A 20,620-nucleotide genomic window follows, 5' to 3' on the forward strand; every position below is an offset into this window, starting at 1 on the left:
TCCAAAAGATCCCAACCTGTGATGGAGTTTACAAGTAGGGTTAAGTACCAATTATATTCATTCTCCCCAAGTGAATATGGGAAGAGTCTACATACTACATCTTGGTGTTCAATATGATTACGAACAACCGCATCTTTGAATGCTTCAATATGTTCATCAGTCGTTCGTTCGCCTAGATAGTAAAATTTGTTGCAAAATTTGTCAAGGTTTCTAGGTAGGTCATGTATACCCCCTGGTATGGCTCCTAGTGGTGTAGTGTCTTGGTTGAATTAAGCCATCGAAGGTAATAATGGTGAACGTTGAGTTACGAAAGGTGCAACGATAGGCTGAGGACTGGGAATCAGTTGGTCTCTTACATTGGGTATGGATGACTGTATTGGTGAGGATGTTGAGGGTTGTTTCTTAGCTTTGTTCTTCTTCCTCCTAGTGGTAGGTCCTAATTCAACTAAGTCAGACGGTGAAGAACCACTCCTCAGGACTTGATGGAATCTCTCAGGAGAAAAAGATGATATACGATCTTGCTTAGTACCTTAATTATCTGGTTGAGGAGGTGGTTGTAGATTTTCTCGTATTGTCCCAAGCAAAGTCGTATAGTTTCTGTAAGAATGTCACCTTGCTGGTTGTTGAGGTCAGGTTGGGTAAAGAGTATCAATCCATCAACTGGAAATACCAAATGCAGTTCACCTACGAGGGGTTTAGTCTATGGCCCTCCTTCTAGCGCCATTTTCTGTTGACGTGCGTTTTGACACACCCACCAACAGTTAGGTAGTTTATGCAAACACTCACCACCTCTCCTGAAAAGTAATGGGTTCGGAAGAACTCACTACCCCAAGGTTTCTGTAGTCGAGTCTCGACGGTGATGGATAACTCAATGGCTGATGTGGTTATACCTGTAAAGGGGCCTGCTGGTTAGAACTAAATCTCGTTGGTTTACAAACAATTGCACTTCCTTCTTTTTTTTTGTATTTTATGATTTAAGACTCTCTGGGGAAAAAAAAATGCAAAGCATAAGGGAAACAAGAAAATGACAATAAAGATCAATACAATGACAACTTAATAAACTATTCAATTAGCTCCCTGCAATTTGAGCAATTATCAAATATTATCCAAGTTAGCATTCAACAACGGACTTTCATAAAACCTACAAAATCATCAATTTCAAAAATATGTGGACATAGAATCATCAACAATATGGCCTATCACAGTAATTCCCATACACTATTGACATGTGCAATATGGTTCATATCATAATAGACAAAAAGATTACCATGTTGCTAACTCAAAATAATAGACGTTACCGATTACACATAACAATTTGGTAGAATATAGATGTAAATCAGGCAATTTACAAGTTGCTTTTCATATTAATCTCCATGAATGTATAGCAAAAATAACTCAAACTTCTTAACAATCTACAAAAATCTCTAAGTGGGCCACAAATCATCAATTTGGGGACCCCTACAAATGAATTTAACTTCTCAATTTATAGAAGTTTTTCACCCTATTATTTAGGAAATAATTCTATCCTAAATTAAAAACTAAAATTAGGAGTCGCAGTTAACTTGCAAGTTTATGCCTGGACACTCCACTTAACTACTACGAAACGGACATTGCATGAGCACTACGAAGACCATGCTGCATGAGCCACGTTTTTGTAATCATGCAGGATTTCTTTCAAAATTGGGACTTGAGTAGGAGGAGCAATTTTAAAATCAAGAAAAAGCTTTGCTATCTTTAGCAATTGTGTGCCTAGCTTTTATTTTTATTTTTTGGTAAATGCCTTATAATTTTCAATATTTACATGCAACTGCTTGGACTAGCTGATTGGCTACATGCTTAATTCTAAATTTATACTTCTTCAAAGTCTCCTCTGCATGTACTCCTTGTTCCTCTAACTCCTTCACCTTATACGCCACCTCCTGACACTGAGTAATCAGTTGTGTGTATCTATCCATAAGGGCAGCATCGAACTGGGTAGCAGGTCCTAAGTTTTGTGCCTCATATGCATCCCATTGATTCAAAACTTGTTGCTGTTCATTTTTCCAGTATCAGCTATTCCGAGGCCAAAAGGCCCTAGTATATTTGTTACAAAATCCTCATATGACAAAATCTCTCTGAGAAGAGGGTCCCGAATATTAGTCATCCTTGACATACTATTGATACATCTCTACATTCAACTCCAAAATGTATATGTAGGATTGTAGATTCTCACAACTATCCCCTCCTAAGAGGTCTTCTTGTACTATCAGCTCTTCTCCTAACCGTAGTATCCTTTTCAAAATTTGGATTTGTTTATTAAAGGTGTTCTCCTTTCGCTCCCATTGTGTGGAACGAGTTGCCAAAGCTCCACCTGCCTGTACCGCTTTACGGTATATTTTCATCGTGTCCTGTAGAAACAACCTAATTTTGGCTACATTCATTTGAGTCCAAGACTTAGCGGCCGCAGCTACTCGTCTCACCTCCAATAGTGCCTTTACATCTCCTTCTGGCAAGGATGAGGTTGAAGGTAGGTCATCTGTCCTACATGAGTCCAAAGGTTTACACATTTCTACCAAGAGGTGTTTATATTTCCCAAGTTGTGCTTTAAGTTCTACATTTGAGCTATGCTCCTTTTCCACCTGCCCTCTGACAACGCTTGTGGCTAGTTCCAAGGTATCTAACTCTCCCCACTTGGTCTGCTTACCTAGGTTTATCTGTGATACTTGGTATTTGGGAGAAGCTTGTCCCTCGACCTGCGATGGAACTACCACATCTGTAATCACTTCACCGGAACTAGTTTTCGACAGGTGGTGAACCGTCTTCAACTTCTTAATCTTTGGTGGTTCCTTGGTGATTGCTTGTTGTAGAGTAACCTTGGGAAGCTCTGCTTTTCTCTTTTTCTTTTCAAAGGTAAATTCTAACCATTCTGGTATATCTTTATCTTTATCACCTTGATGTGATATAATCTCAGCAATTATAACATGCACCTCTGCCTTCTCCTCTACCCGCTCCTCTGCTTCAGCTCCCATTTGGCCAGGAACCTGGAATGATGAAATTTGGTAGGCTAAGTTAGCTTGGAGAGCTTGTTGTTTGTGTTACTCTCCTAGCTTACCACTAACTTCCTCATTGAATGCCATTTCTTCATTCCTTAGCTCCATCTCTACTTGTCTGGCTTCTATATCCTTAAGCAAGTCTTCTTGGTCTTGAGGAGTTAGAATCAACCTTTCATTCAAGATATCCTCTGCTTCACCTCCTTCTTGCTCACTACCTAGAGGTTGTTGTTGGTCAAGATCCTCTTCCTCCTAGTCAGAGACAGACTCGACGTTTCTAGTTTTCACTTTCTCAGTAGTGGATGTAAAAGCTTGCACTCCGAGCTGCCCTATGGATACATTAACAAATGGTGGTGCAGGAGTAGTGGTGCCCGAAGCACTTGTTGTACCTATGGAAGGTGGTTGAACAGGTACCTCCTTGGTGGCTTCTAGGTTCTCTTCCTATTCTTGAGTATTTTCTTCCTCAGTGTGGCCTATAGCAATCCTTGGTGGGAGAACTCTAGCAAGTGGGACGACGCCTAGCCCATCGGTCACTCCTAGGTCTGCAGCCTTCTTCAGTAGTTCAGACTCCTTCATCTTTTCTTAGATTTTCTTCAACAAGTCCTCAATTCTTTCTTGAGGCTTTTCTTCCTCACCTGGGTAAGTGGAGGTATTTTGTCTTGAAGTCAACCTTGTTTTTCGAGGATACTCTTTATGGCCTCTTGACTGCGGCACCCCTGAGGTGGATTCCTTTTGTTTTGTTTTTGATGCACTGGGTCTGACCCTCTGGCTTAACCATTTCTTATTCCTAGTGATAACTACCTGGGAGACCTTCTCCATATCTGTATCTTCACTTGCAGACCATTTCACTGGGGAGAGGGGCCTCTTGTCTATCCCCGATTCTTTATAAATTGGATCCAGTAACTTTGCATCATCCCTCAGGTCTTTAGGGAGGTTAGTCTCGATACCAAATTCTCTAACCTGCGGCACGGACAACCTATTATAATTCTTCTCCCTGACTTCAAAACAGTCCTACAAGTTGGCCTAAAAGTCTTCCAAGCTGGGCCTATGCCCTTCATATGCCTTAGGCATAGCTTGCTTATGTTTCCCGTAGGGATCATAAAATTCCCTAGTATGATTATATTCTTTCAGGTTCAAATCCTGAAGCTCTTGCTCGGCCAATTTTGCCACTTGTATTTTAGAACAGGCGAAGTACCCAATGGACACTGAGAAGTCAATACCTGTTTTGTGTTTAGAAGATAGCAGTGACTGGAGACCAAGAAGTTGTCTCACATACTCCAGTAGGATTACCCTATCGTTGCAATAATGAGGCAGCAACATTGGATTCCCTATGAATCCACTAACTCTGATGTAAGTGGAACGTGGGTTTTGGATGAACCAACATGCCCACTCCCAGATAATAGCCATGGCTTCTGGGCTTATCCGATATCCTGCGTCTCCAGTCAACTTAATGATTATAAGGAAGATGAAGGCATCATTAACCCTCTTGAAGTGTGTCTTTGCATTTGTTAGAGTGAGCTGGGAATAATATTCCCATATCTTCTTCTGTCCCTCCTTCTCTCCTAACTGCCCTTCTACCTGAAGGCCTGGAAACTTTCCGGCTCAGGTAGCTACCCAAATGACATAGGACGTGAAAAAGAACTGTTGGGTATGTTGCACCTCCTTCATCTGCTTACAAATGTTATCAGAAAGGATTTGCGGCGAATCAAAGTATTGCTTTCCTACCAATATGGTACTCATAAATTGGAACATCCAAGGGTGGAAATGCTTGCAGTCAAGCTTGCCGAAGGCCCTGCTAAGCATAATAATCAAGTCCCTTTGAGGCTCTTTGAAATCTGCCCTCAGGACCTCTGTAGCTTTGAGCCTTGTTTTGCTCTCCTCTTCCAGCCAGTTAGCATTCATGTGTCTTTTGCTGGTTGACACCTTCTCGTTCCATTTTTTCAAGGCCTCTTCTTCCATGAGTAAGAATGCCTCTTCCCTAGTTGGGATTTTGAAGACGAACCCTAGCATATCCGATGACAAGTCAATAGCAATCTTTCCATGTGCATCCATACACTTTCTTGTCCCTGGATTGTAGAATGGAGCGATGGTCATTATAAACTCTGGTGCTTGAAGCGACTGTGGGAATACAGTAGCTTCCACAAGACCCGACCTCTTTATCCTTCAGTGGAGAGCATCTAAATTAGGTTTATCCAATTGGGTTGCAATATCCCCAATCTCTATGTGTCCCACTTTGGTGTTCGTGACCCATTTAATTTGATCTTCCAGCTTCGAAACATGGAATTGTCCTTGATATTGGTACTTCATGGTGGCTGGAAGTCTATCAATTTCTTTACCTCTCTTGTTGGCAGATGATTCCATCTAACCATTGTAACCTGTAGGCAAAACACAAATTTTAGTCTTCAACATAAAACTTGATCCATTTTGGGACTTCGGGGTCTCGGGGTAAGCACAAAGGCAAAAGGCTCGGAACTCCAGGGATCTGGGGTTCTGAGGTGGAGTCTATAGAACCTCCTAGAACTCCAGGGATCCAGGGTTCTGAGGTCTAGATTTGGGGCGATTCGGAACCCCGGGGATCTAAGGTTCCGTGGTGGAATTGAAGGCAAAACCTAGAACTCTGGGGATCCGGGGTTCCGAGGTGGAAGGGAAAGCGAAACCCGGAACTCTGAGGATCTGGGGTTCCAGGGTGGAGGCTAGGCGAAACCCGAAACTCCAGTGATCCAGGGTTCCGAGGTGCAAATGAAAAATGAAACCCGGAACTTCAAGGATCCGGGTTTCCGGGGTGGAATGCAAAATGAAACCCAAAACTCCAGGGATCTGAGGTTCCGGGGTGGAAATGGAAAATGAAACCCAGAACTCCATTTATCCGGGGTTCTGAGGTGGAAGGCTAGGGCATGCCCACAAACAACAAGAACAAAAAAGAACAAAAACACGAAAAGACATCTAATCTAGAAAAACACAAGGAGAGAAAACTAATTCACCAACCTGGTGAATCAAAAATTGAACGGACGCCAAGAGAGAGAGCTCGGGAGTCCAGAGGTTTGCGACTTGGAGCTAGGGAGGAAAAACTCTAAATGCACAAATGAACTCAAAAAAGTTCATTATCTCCTATATATATCCTCCCAAAACCTTTATGTACGAAAACCATAAACACGACCCCGGGACTCCGAGGTTCCAGGGTCGACAGAGAAGGAAACAAAAACCACCTCAGGACTCCGAGACTCTGTAGTTCTGAGGTCAAAAGACCCATGACCCCGGGACTCTGGGATTCTGGAGCTCCGAGGTCAGAACAACAAGGAACCTTGGGACTCCAGGATTCTGGAGTTCCAAGTTGAAACCAAAAAGAACCTTGGGACTCCGGGACTCTAGAGTTCCGAGGTAAAAACAAAAAGAACCTTGGGACTCTAGGATTCTGGAGTTCTGAGGTAAAACCCAAAAGGGACCTCGAGACTCTGGGATTCTGGAGTTCTGAGGTCGACACCAAAAAGGGAAGAAAGAAACTAAAAAAGGGGGGCCATATTTTCACTCAAGGAAACCAAATGGGGAAACAGATATGCTAGGCATAACAGGACTTAATACATTGATTGGGGAAGAATGATTAGTGACAATTTGGATGACCAGTTACAGAGAGTTAAGATAGATCAAAGTTTTATATGACCTTATATGTGGTATACTTGCTTGCAGCTTAGACCACTTACCTCAAATTGAGAAGAGAGGGTTCCTTTGTGAATACACCCATATATCATCACTACCCTCAACTACAACTAGATAGAAGCAAGAAAGATCACCATATTGTCAATGAATTATTTGTGTTTGCAATGATTAGATCAATTGAGGAAACGTTATCTTTTGAAGTTTCCAAGGAAATCTATCATTTTGGGAGCTATTTCATTTAGTTTAATACTTTCACTCATATAAGGGTCACTCGTTTTACCGTACCTCCATATAAGTTACCTTGATACCCTTGTGATAAGTTGATTGTTCTTGAATTATCTTGACAAATAGAAGATGTCCACCGATTGTTGAAGAGAAAACACTAGCTATGTTTTCATCTTCTAGTAAGTGTAGGGGCATTTTGACATGTGTTTTGACACACTCACCAACAATCAGGTAGAATATTAAATGTATACCACCTCTCCTGAAAAGCAATCAATCTTGAAAGACTGATTACTCCAAGGTCTCTATAGTCGGGTTACGACGGCGTTGGATCACCCATTGGCTGATGCAATTGTACCTGTCAAGGGGCCTACTAGTTCTAACTACACAAACAAAGTTCCCCTTTTTTTTGTATTTTTGTATTTTCACTTGATAAAGAAATGTCAACAGACAAATCGGGGTAACAAGAGATAAGAACAAAACCAATACTGAACAAATTAATGAACTACAAAGTCAATGGATCACAACAAGGTATTATAGATAACATCTAATTAGCATTCAAAAGGAACTTTCCAGCAAATATGCGAAGTCATACAACCCACACATAAACAGAAATGGATATCACAAAATCATATAATCACTCTACTATTTCATCCTCATATACCCTTAACGTACATAATATGATTCATAAAACAATAAAGCTTGGAAGGACAAGTTATTGATTCAAATGAAAGAAGATACCAAACTACAAAGAACACTAACCAAGAGAACACGTATTGTAGATCAGGAAATCCACAAGCTTCTTTTGTATTAATCTTTGTAAAATAAATAACAGTACTTCAAAAGTTCATGAGAAAGAAATTTCATAAAACTAAATTCTCTAGCTAAATGGCCTTGAATTATCAATTCGTGGAGCCTCAAAATAGCCCAAATTCTACAATTTATAGATGTCATCCTACATTCTAGGAAGGCATCATGCCTACAGATTAGGATTACAAAAAGGGAGGAGTCATAGCTGACATGCAAGTCGCTGCTTGTGAACTCCAGTTAACTGTTACTAAACTAGTGCTCAGTGTTCACTTCTGTAACGGTGCTATAGAGGCAAGAACTTTGAATCATGCACAAATAATGCTCAAAAAGCAAGTATGAGATGTAGCATTAGTTAAAGGCACAGTTGTGGTGGCGGTGATGGCACTCCAGCATGCATTTTTTTTTTTTATAACTACTTGTTCATCATTCACTTCTTCTTATAGTTTTTGTAGTTGTTGATGAAGCAGTTTAAGGAAGCGATGGGTGGATCAGCAATATAACTTATCCTGAATTTAGAAACTCTAAGTATCTCCTTTATACTTTCCAACCTACTAACCATATCATCTATTATTGTCTCATCTCCCTGACATTGAAATATCACATACATATATTTGTTCATTGTTTCCACAGGGAATTCTGCAGCGTCTGCAAAATGGTCAGCAATATAAGAGTTCCATTTGCTAAATATAGCCTCTTGATGTAACACCCCATTTTGATTGAGACCGTGGCCATACTTTCCTAACAATTTAACCAAGAACTACTCATATTACTCAAGTGCATCAAGGAGTGGAGGATGTTCCTTAAGAACCTTAATACGACTCTGCTCCATTATCTCCATCTTTAAGTGTAAAATATCTATGCATGATTGCGAGTTGGTGATAGTCTCCCCTCCCAATAGGTATTCCCTTGCAATCACATCCTCTCCTAATCCTCTGACTTTATTAAGAATCTTATGTTGTTTTGAAAACTAAAGAAGTTGTTGTTCCCATTGTGCAAAATAGAAAATAAGAGCATTTTTATTGAAATGAGCTTCTTCAACCATCTCCATTGTACTCTGTAAAAACATCTTAACTTTACTTAACCGATCCTTAGCCCAAGTCTTCACTATTGTCACCACTTTTCTCATCTCATATAATTCCTTTATATCACCCTGTGGGAGAGATGAGGTAGATGGCAAGGTGTCATCAACTCTAGAGTCAAGCGACTTGGCTATCTCCATGATCAATCACTTATATTACCTTAATTGTGTCTTGACTTCTACTTTCATTTTATACTCCTTTTCCATTCTCATTTGAACAGTAGAAGTTGTGGCAACTAAAGTTTCAATCTCCCCCCATTTGGTTTGTTTACCTAGATTAACCTCCAACACTTGGTACTTTGGGGTGGCCTAAGATGGTCCTTCGGGATCATGAACAAGTGCTGCTATACTGACAATTACATCTCCTGAGTCTTTCCTTGAGAGATGATGAATTGTTTTTGCTCTCTTAACCCTTCTTGGAGACTTAGCAATTGCATCCTACAAAGTGGTATTTGGGACGACAACCTTTTCCTTTTACTTGAAGGTAAAATTCAACCATTGAGGCACAGTGTCGTCTTGTTCTTATCCTTGCACCGTTACTTCTACAATGATCCTCTGAGCATCTATATGTTGTTGTTTTTCTTCCTCTTGTTTCTCTTTGTCTTTTTGTTCTTGTTGATGTGGAGGGGTTGGTGGCTTTTGTTGTAATTGAGCAACCTCTTGAGCAAGATTATCTTGCAGCATCTGATCAAGAGTAAGTTGTTGTTTTGATAGTTATTCTAATCTTTCAGAAACTTCTTCCCCAAACACCCTTTCTGATTCATCTGTTTGTTTTCCCTCATCTCCCTCTAATTGTCTCAACAAGTTTTCTTAATCTTGAGGGGTGAGAAGCATCTTGTCATCTTGTTCCTCAAGTTCATTCGGTTCATCCACTTCCATCATCTGTCCTTGTACCTCTTCAGATTGTACTTGGATAATCGGTTCTTTCTGAGCCTCGGGTTGTCTCTCCAGTTGGGGTGTAGCAGGTTTCTTTTGTTTCTTTTCATCTTTCCTCATCTTTGCTACTACTACAATAGGCTCATCATTCTCATATGAATCTGACTCAATATTGTGGATGATGACTTGTTCTTGGGTTGGCACTGGAGTGGGTTTTGGTGTCTGTCATGAAGGAGGACGTTCATCTTGAGTTTTTGGTTCCATAACACCCTCTCCTAGAACAATTCCAATGGTAGGAAAGATGAGAGTAATTGAGGCTCGTGGTATAGCTTGCAATCCTATAGTCATCCCATATTTTGTGGTAGTCTTAAACAACTAAGATTCCTTCATTTTTGCATCTAGTTGCCTTTTAAGCTCCTGGTTATCAATTGGTGTTTTTGCTTCCTCAGGATCGACAGAGGTGTTCTTCCTTGAGTCAGACCTTGTCCTCCTTGTATATTCTTTATGCACTTTGGTCTGAGGATTGTCAATAGGTTCGCCCTTCTTCTTTTCTCTAGCAGCACTTGGCCAGATCCACAAGTTCAACCATTGCATTGTTCTTTCCATAACCTTTTCAGTAACTGTGTTAATATCCACTTCTTTTTGGTTTGGCCACCTAATAGGAGTGAGGGGTTTTCTATCGATTCCAGTTTCTTTAAATACTGGATCAAACAATTCACGATCATCTCTCGACTCTTTTGGAATATTTATTTCAATCTCAAAGTCTCTTATCTGTGGAAGTGTTAATCTATAATATCCTCTCTCCTTGGACTCAAAATTGTCTTGTATATTAGCCCAAAAATCTTCTATGGCCGGTTTTTGACCCTTATAAGAGATTGGCATCATTTGTTTTAGCTTCCCATATGGGTCATATCTATCTCTTGAATAATCAAACTCCTTCAAATTAAGATCTTGGAGTTATCCTTCTGCTGCCTTGGCTACCTGTATGTTAGGACATTATTCTAAGGAGACAAGCAAAGTAACCCTTGTCTTGTGCTTCAGTGTCAACAATTCTTGTGAGCCAAACAAATGCCTAGTATATTCCAGTATGATTATCCCGTTGCTACAAAACCTTGGCAAATGGAGTGGATTACTTGTAAACCCGCTGACCCGAAGGTATGTAGATCATTGGTTTTGTAAGAATAAACACCCCCATTCTTGAACCATTTTCATTACATCTAGAGTCAATCTATACCCTACATCACCTATTAGATTTATTATTATAGCATAAATGAAAGCATCATTCAATCTTTTGAAATGGAGCTTTGCCTGAGAGATGGGAAATTGGGTATAGTATTCACAAATCCTCTTCTATTTGGGATCTTCTCCAAGTTTTCCTTCAGTTCTCAACCCTGGAAACTTGCCAACACGAGCTACCACCCATATGACGTAAGAATTGATGAAGAACTTCATCGTTTGAAGGACTGTGGTCAGCTGATTATGAATATTATCTTAAATAATTTATGTCCAATCAAAATACTCCTTGCCAATCAAAATTGTGTGCATGTAAGGAAACATCCACATGAAAATGTCTACAATCCAGCTTTCTGAAAGATCTTATTCACATGATGATGAGGTCTCTCTGAGGCTCCATGAAGTCTTCCCTTAGAATGTATGTGGCCTTTAGACCCATCTTCCTAGCATCCTCTAACCATGCTTCATTGATATCTCTTTTGTAGTTAGAACATTTTTAGTGAATATAGAGGTGGCTTGTTCTTCAGTTGTTATAAGAACCTCTTCCCTCACTGGTATCCCAAAAGTCATTCCAATCATGTTTGGTGAGAGATCCATAATTACATTCCCTTTTGAGTCAACACACTTCCTTGTGTCTGGTTGGTAATGTTGGGCAATCATCATTATAAGCTTTGGTGATTGCATAGCCTGAGGGAATATAGTTGCCTCCACCAAACCTGATCTCCGAATTCTCTTGTAAGGTGCTTCAAGGGATTGAGGTACAAGTTGGGTTTTAATATCCTCAATTTCAATATGCCCAATCTTAGTATCGGCCACCCACTAAACTGCATCTTCTAGTTTTGAGGCTAGAGTCTGCCCTTGATATTGGCATTTCATTGTGATGGTCTTCTTATCAATTTTTACTTCCTCCTTAGTCTTCTTCTTGCTAGGGGATGGGTCCATTAATTTGCTTTATCCTGCAAGAAAACATCAATAATCAGTTGTTATATCGTATTATAAAATTATCACATACTCCGTAACTTCGGGGTTTCGGGGTTCTGAGGCATAAAAACTCTTTAAAATAGCCAATTTCAAGATTCTAGGGTTTCGGGATCCTGAAATAAGGAAAGACATAAAACTATTAACTCCAGAACTCTAAGGTTCCAGGGTCTTGAGTTTGGAAAAGGACCTCAGAAGGCTGATTTCGGAACTCCGGGATTTCGAGGTTTTAAGATAGGTAAAAGCATTACAAGGATCAATTTCAGAACTCTAGGGTTTCGAGGTTCCGATGTGGATGAAATAATTTCAAAATATACTCTAGGATTTTGGGGTTCTAGAATCTCGAGATAGGCGAATTTCTCAAGCGAAAAGGACTTCGAAACTCCGAGGTTCCGAGGTAGACAACTTATAAAGTGCAAGGATTGGGATTTCGGTGTTCTGAAATCCCGTGGTGGATAAAACTTCTGACAAATGGGCACTTCGGAACCTCGGGGTTCTGAGGTTTCGAGATGGGAAAAATTAGACACTTTGGGACTTCGGGATTCCAGAATCCTAAGGTGTCAAAACTAGGGCTCCGCAAGGAAGAAAAAGAAACGACTAGTTTATTTAAAGCATGGAAAATTAATCTAACCTAGCTAAAATGGAACGAAACAAATGGGAAGAAAAACAAACCAACCTGACGAGGCGGGCGAACTGGAAAACAAGAAAGCGCGAGGAAGTAAATCACTTGGAGGCAGAGCTCGAGTTCCACAGGGAAGGAATGCACAAATGAATGGAAATCATCAATTTTGCCCTATTTATACCCCACATTCAAATGATCATACAACCTCACTAAACATGACCACGAGATTCTGGGGTTCCGGGATCTCGAAACAAAACATACACAAGCACAAAAGAACCTCAGCACTCTGGGATTTTGGGGTTCTGAGGTGAAACACAAAGAGAATTCAAAAGTTTGGGATTCCAAAATCCCAAAACTCGAACAAAACACGAAGAACTCGAGATTTCAATATTCTGGAATTCTGAGGCCTTGAAAAGATGAGAGACGAGACTTCGGAACTCTGGGGTTCTGAGGTCTTCATCCGAACAACAAAACAAGACTTCAGGATTCTAGAATCCTAAGGTCTTGACAAAAAAACAAAGACACAAAGAACACTTCAGAACTGCGGGGTTCTCGGGTTCTGCAGCAAAAAAACTAAAAACAAACAAAAGGACATTTCAGAACCTTGGGGTTTTGAAGTGTCCAAAGAAAAAACACAAGGCAAAGAAAAAAGAGAGAAAACAAAAGACCAAAAAGGGGGACTTGCATTTTGAAAATCAGGGAAAATGATGAGGGGTAGATTTGCAGGACATAAAAAATAGTGACTTTCTGGGAAAAATGACTCAAGGCATTTTAGAACATCAAAATTTATGGTTTATTCGACCTCCAAGGATACTGTCATTCAAGATAATGTATAAGAGTAAAAGGATGAATGAACTAATGATAAAACAACCGAAGTAGGAACTGAACAAGATCAACTCTTAAGTGTGTGCTTTTGATCTATTACCCCATCATTCTCAATCATGAAGATAGACAAAGGAAATTGGGCCCAAGCTAAATAGGTGAAGTCAACCATATGTATGTTATCCTAGGCATAGCTTTGCTACCAGCCAGGCGTCTATAGCCCCGACAGAGATACCTCTTGTTCTTGTCAAGCAACGCTCCACTGTCGGCTAGGCGTCCATAGCCCCAGTGAAGATTACTTGAAACACCCAAATGAGTTGTAGCAAGTTGTGACTTCTCTTTTTACTTCTTTTTTTTTTCAGAATATATTTTCACTTTATTGGATATAAAACCTTTACTGCTTGAGACTTAAAGCAACTTTCAAAATAATGAAGTTTTGGAACTAGGTTAGGAACCACTGTGGACAACGAGAAACAACCTAACTACGGATTTTTCACTTGGAACCAAGTTCTCCTAACATCTTCCAAGATTTCATGATGTAATTTAGTGTGTTGATGGTGTTGAGCAATCAAGTTATCCTTCACCAATTGAATGTCAAGAACTCAAATCATAATTAAACCATTATATACCACCTTGGATGAATGTAGATAAAGATTTCAAAATAAGTCGAAAGTTAATGAAGTTATAAAGAGCTAAGATTCGAAGTTTCTCGAAAGTTTCCAAACTATTATGCAGAGAATATCTTCTATATCAAAATCTTTGAGAATAAACACGTCCCCCAAATGAAATAGAACAACAAAAACCACGACAATGAAAAAAAATAAAACAAAACAAACAAGGCAAACAACAAAGCAAGGAAAAAAAAAACAAGGCAAAAAACAAAGCAAAACAAAATAGCTAATCTACTATAATACAAGGGCTCTAGCTCAACTGTAGATTAATCAAAATAATGCTTGAGAAACTAACCATTGACAAGCAATGGGACAAGTTCTCCTATTAACGAGCTCAATTGAAAAGTGTCCTCTCCTAAAATTTCAGAAATTTGATATGGACCTAGCCATGGTCTTTCGAATTTGTGGTGATCACCCTTCTTCTCCTTGGCATTGTCCCATAAAAGGACTAGGTTAGAGATTAGAAAGGCCTTCACCTTGGCTCTATTGTCAACCATCGCTTAACAATAGCTTGATGCTTAGAGAAATGTTTTAAGGTATTTATCCTATGTTCATCAAGTTTCAGCAGGTTCAGGAGACAAACTTCTACCCGGTCCTCAATTTCAAGTTCTTTCATCAGCTAGAGCACAAGGATTTGTAAATTGACCGGGAAAACCAGATTTTGTCCATAGACAAGGTAGTATGAAGATGTCCCTAGGGCAGCCTTGACTCTTGTTCTATCATCCCAAAGGGTGTATTTCAATTGGTTATTCCAATCTTTGGGGTTTTTCTCAAGTAGTTTTTTAATGACATCTAGGATATTCTTATTTGTGGACTCAGTAGAGACTCTGTTTCCTTGAGGATAATAATTAGAGGAAAACTTGAGGATTAACTTAAACTCACATGACCATTGCATTAATTGTGCAGAAGTAAAGGTTGGGTTGTTGTCACATACCAGTGCAAAAGGCATTCCAAACCTTGTGACGATACATTCTTCGAGGAACTTGAGAACTACCTCCGCAGTGGCATTCTTATATGCTTGAGCTTCCATCCACCGAGTACAATAATATATGGTAGTTAAAATGAACTTGTGTCCTACTGATGAATTAGGATTAATGGCTCCTACAAAATCTAATGCCCATTGGGTGAAAGGTCTAACCTCAAATACTGGCTAAAGAGGCATGGCTAGATTCCTTTCTCTAGAAGTCGTAGTCTGACAGGTATGACAATACCTCACATGTTCATGAGTGTCCTTGAAGATATTGGGCTAGTAATAACCTGCTTTTAGGATTTGGTGCGTTGTTGCATCTACTAGCCCATGGCTCGTACCATACTTCCCATGAAATTCCTCAATCATCTTACGGGCTTCTTGATGATCTAGACACCTAAGATAGATGCCTTCATAATTTTTTCTATGTAGTGTCGAATCCTTAATCATGTAGTTGGAACTCATAAGCCTCAAGGCTCTTCTTTGTGTGGCAGTCGATCCTTCTGGACACCTATTGTTTAACAAAATAAAAACCAAGTCTTTATATCAAGGGTCCTGAGTGAATGACTCCAAAGTGTATTGTTGGCATTGGATGTGAGGAGTGTCTGCTGCCATAACCTGTGATAAACCTTGACCCCTTACCAATCTCATAGGATGCATCTCCAGATCAAAATCTTGTAGAATAGTCATCCACTTCCCACGATGCTCTCCTAGCTCTGTCTGCATTAGCAACAACTTAACTACTTTATCTGGCACAATTGCATATATCTTACTCCTCAAGATATAGTATATAAATTTCTTAACTGCTCTCACCAAAGCGAAAACCTGCTTCTCAAGAGTAGAGTATGTTACTTCAGCATTTTTAAAAGGTGAACTCATGGATGCAATTGTCTTTTCGTCACCTCCTTTTCTTTGTGTTAGAACAACAACACAAAAATGCAAAGAAGAAAATGAATATATGTAGAATGGTAAAGTGTAATCAGGGCTTGTCAATACAGGAGCTTCTAAAATCGATTTCTTTATCTGAGAAAATGATTCCTTAGATTCATCATTCCATTCTACTTCGGCATCTTTCTTCATCATCTCATTCAATGGTTTGACAATTTCTGTAAATCCAGTGATGAATTTTCTTACAATATTAATCTTTCTGAAGAAGGATCTCATTTCTTTCTTACTACTTGGCATCTATAATTTCAGTTGTGCTTCCACCCAGTCCAAATCAATTGATATTATTTTTTCAAAGATCACATGACCAAGGAGAAAGAACTTGTTCTTGCCCTTCAGCAACCCCAAACACACATTTCTTGGGCTTAAGAGATATCCCATATTTCCTGCATCTCTCTAACACTTTACGCAAGTGATCTGGATGATCTTTTCTGTCTTTGAAAAATATAGTAAGATCATCCATGTAGATGATGATGCATTTGCTGATTAAACTCTTAAAAGTTGTATCCATGGCTCTTTGGAAGGTTGTGTCGGCATTGATCAATCTAAATGGCATATGGTGTTATGCATAGGTACCCCACTTAGTGTTGAATGTTTTCTTCATGTGACCTTCATAGTTGACCAGCACTTGATTGTACCTCGAATAGCCATCAAGGAAATACATGATTTGCGAACCATTTACAATTTGCAATACCTCATCCAAAGAAGGCAGGGGATAGTTGTCCTTTTCTAACGCCTTATTGAGATTACGAAAGTAAACGCATAGCCTAATCTCTCTGATATTTTTCCATACAGGCACCATATTAGTTACCCAGTTGGAATGACGGACAAGGAAATAATCTTAGTAGTGAGAAACTTTTGAACTTCTTTGAAAATAAGGGGCTCTATCAATGAATTGAAAGGTCGTTGCTTCTGCCTAAATGGTTTTGTATTGGGTTTTCAAGGTATCACGGGTGATAATAGATATGTCAAATGTTTTGAGGTCTTCATATCCCCATGCTATAACATCAATATACTCCTTTAGGATTTGTAAGATTTTCTCCCTCTCAGTGGGAGTGCAAATCTTCCCAATGCAAACTATCTTCTCTTGACCTTCCTGACCAATATTGTGTGGTTCATATTTTCCAACATCTGAATCAATGGTCAATCTCTCTTTTACCCTAGGATCAGAGTCAAACAGGCGTTCTAAGGTGACCATACCTTTGGGGATAACATTGGTTGGAAGGTTAATAATATCCTCATTACTGTCTTCATCAATGGTGTCTGGTCTATCATCTTCATCTATGATTTGTTCCTCAAAGGCACCAGAATTATTAAGGAAAGCTAGAATATGTCTATCATCTTCAAAGACTTGGAAATGAGTAATATTATTTGGGACAGCAGGTGTTGGGACCAATTCCACAAAAAATATTTTCAAAGGAGACTGCCTTACTAGTTCCAACGTACTTGTTGCTACGACTAGTGCATCTAATATACCATTTGTTCTCCGGGGTACCAACTGGATGTCAAAAGCATCAAAATCTTCAATCAACCCCCACAAATAATTCCTATATGTTGCAAGTCTCTTGTCATGCCATGCATATTGGCTTCTCACTTGTTTGATTACCAGCTCAGAATATCCCTGTACCTTCAAACATCTAAGTCCCTTCTTGAGGGCAAAGAGGAGTCCTTTGATCAATGCTTCATATTCTGTCATATTATTCATACAAGGGAATTGGAGTCTATAAGAAGCTAGGAAAGCTTTCGCTTTAGGATTAGTTAACTCCACTCATGCTCTGCTTCCTTGTTTGGATCTAGACCCATCAAACTTCAAGAGCCAAATTTCATCCTTAATTTTCTTACTACCTTTCTGTTAGGGTCCAGTGGTTATTGGGGTTTGAGTCACCTCTGATGCTTGTTGATGTTTTTTAAGGACTGCATTAGTGCTAATCTGAATTTGTTCTACCACTGGCATATGTATCTCTGGGATAATTTCAATCATAGTAGGAATGGGCTGTTGAAGCAGAGGTTCTACAAAATGTTTGATTTGATCAATGGTTTTTTCATCTTCTCCCTCCTTAAGAACCTCTACTTTAGATTCCTCTTGCTGAAAAACTATTGTTTCAGAATGCAACTCTTCACTTTCCTCCGATGCAGTGTCGTAGTCAGTTTCTTCATCAAGAGAAGGTCTCATCAATTTTGTAACTTCTTTTCTACAGGGGATGTAGGCTACTTCTGAGTGTTCTTCGTGATGAGTCTTGCACCATTGCGGATACAATAAATCCTCCAATTGTAGATCATCTCCTAACAAATACATCCCTTGTCTCATTTTTGTAACAAAGTTCTTAATCCTCCCTAGATGATTAGGGGCAATCATTTGTTGAGGCGTGGAGGTGGGTGGTGTAGTGAAAGTTAAGATTTCATTGACTTTGTAAACCCCTGGACTTATTTCAATATATGCCACCTCATTGGTAGCTTCGTAATCAGTGACTAGCTTCTTTAACCTTGGTTCATTATCAATCTGTATCTAATTACCGACCCCTTTCCATGGAATCCATAGGTATGTAAAACATGTGGAAAAGTAACCTCCCAAATTCTTTGACCAGTCCCCACTGAGGAGCATCTTATATACTTTAGGTATGTCAACAATTTGAATGTATGTATAGCGGTACACCCACGGGTCTACACCTAGCTGGATGTATACATTTTTTAGTTCTCCAATTATGTTGAATTCAATTTTGTCCAGCTACACTACTTTGTTGTTGGTACGAACTAGGTTAAGACCCAATTTTTGACAAATAGAGTAAGGCATCACGTTTCCGGATGCACCTGAGTCTACCAAACAATTGTGTAAATTCTTCCCAAAAATCCTTATACTTAACAAGAATGGTGGGTTCTCAGTTGTCTTAGGATGAATAGCATTAATTTCTTCTATCCCTACCATCTTGACTTCATTACTTTGGGATTCCAAATGATCAAGTTTCTTGAGGAGGGCTTCTTTTTGTTTGGGGCAATTCTGCAACACCTCCATTAGAGACATGGTGGTAGCAGTATTCTCCATTTCTCATGTAACATAATATGATTTCTTTAAGAGGTATTCATGACCTTGTCCGATTTTGGAATGTGCTCCTTGAAAGGTTTGCGATGGTGGAGGATTAGTGCTTGCAGTAGGATTTGGCAGAACCTACCCATCCTTAGGAGGTATAGGCATAGTGAATGGTCATTTTGCTTGACTTCTCAAATTGTCAATGTTTCTTGTATTCTGAAAATCTTGTGCATCGTAAACCTATGGTTAACCCTTCGCTTTTGCTTCAAACTCTCTGAATAGGAAGGTATCAACCAACATAGCAGTGTTAACCTTGTCAGGTTCTTCGATGGTACATCCCTTTAGCTGTGAATCAGCTTGAGCAATCCTAATCATCTTATCCATTTGAGCACAGTTGACTTCCAAATGCGAGGTTGTGTCATGTAACCTACACCAATTGGTCATCAAATTCATGTAATCCATATTAACAGTTTGCATATGATTAGTATTATCTCTTGCATCAGGATGATCATGGTTGACACCCCCATTAGTTGGACTGGTATTCCATTGTTTATTGTAGGGTTTGGGGTTGTATCTTTGGTTTTGGTTCTGATTTTGATAGCCATGCTAGTTATGGTATGATTGGGATTGGTTATACCCTCCTTGAGGATTCATCTTCATTTGGCTTAAGTCAAAAGTGACTTGGGAAAGCATTTTCTTCAACGCTTCCACTTCCGAGGAAAGGTGTGAACCTTGACTGGTAGGTACTGAGGTTGCTTGGTTTATTACTGCTGAATTCGGAGCACTGTATTGTTGCACCACCCCAGGGGTTTGATCATTGAAATTTACTTGAGAAGCGATAGCGTTGGGGTTGGTCCATTGTAAAGATTGAGTTGCCAGTTGTTGGTTTGCTTGTTGATTTGCTACCGGTTGGGGTCCGTCTAACGAAATGGGAATCATCATCGGTGCTCTAACTGGTGTTGATGATGCTACTCCTAGGAGTTGATTATAATTTCCATAATTCATGCCAATAGGAAGGTTATGTGTGATTCATCCAGGGGTTTGATTCAATTCATGTTTCATTTTTATGGCCAAATAATAGACTTTTGCCAAGGTGTCTCTTTCTGCTGTAGCTACAGTTTGTTTGATAAACATCTCACTCCAAGGGTTAACGGCCCTAAAATAAGCTTCAATAGATATGCGTTGTGTAATTTGGTAAGGGTCTTGCAACCTTTTGTATACCCTTTGGAAGCTTGTATTGAAAGTAGTCAGGGGTTCATTTGGCAACTTCCTCAATAAGGCAAACTGATGATACACTACATATACCAAAAATTGGGCAATGAAAGCTTTCTCCAAAATATCTCAGCTGGTAATAGAGTTAGAAGGTAGTGTTAGATACCAATTGTACTCATTGTCTTCGAGTGAGTATCGGAAGAGTCAACGTACCACATCTTCATGTTCAACATGATTACACACAACTGCATCCTTGAATGCTTTGATGTGCTCTTCCACTATCTTGGGTCCCCCAATCTCAAAGTCATGTATCTCTCCAAGTATGTTTCCCAATGGTGTGTGAGTGTGGTTGAAGAATGCCATTGAAGGTGGTGGTAGATTTTGGTTCATGAAAGGTGCGGCAACGGGTTGGGGACTGGCTATGACTTGGTTTTCATTGGTAGGTTGAGATGATTGTACAGGGGAGTTTGTCGAAG

The 20,620-nt window shown here is 39.6% G+C and overlaps 1 protein-coding gene across 1 annotated transcript; it reads right to left on the bottom strand.

Moving 5' to 3' along the window:
- Positions 1–15,508: 15,508 nt before the first annotated feature.
- On the bottom strand, positions 15,509–16,709 carry LOC131876292 (uncharacterized). Its single transcript, XM_059221207.1, has 2 exons — positions 16,517–16,709; positions 15,509–16,068 (listed from the first exon to the last, which is right to left on the bottom strand). The coding sequence occupies exons 1-2, from the start codon at positions 16,707–16,709 to the stop codon at positions 15,509–15,511; spliced, it is 753 nt and encodes a 250-aa protein (XP_059077190.1).
- Positions 16,710–20,620: the final 3,911 nt, after the last annotated feature.

Source organism: Cryptomeria japonica, chromosome 5, assembly GCF_030272615.1.
Source record: "Cryptomeria japonica chromosome 5, Sugi_1.0, whole genome shotgun sequence".
Classification (NCBI taxonomy): domain Eukaryota; kingdom Viridiplantae; phylum Streptophyta; class Pinopsida; order Cupressales; family Cupressaceae; genus Cryptomeria; species Cryptomeria japonica.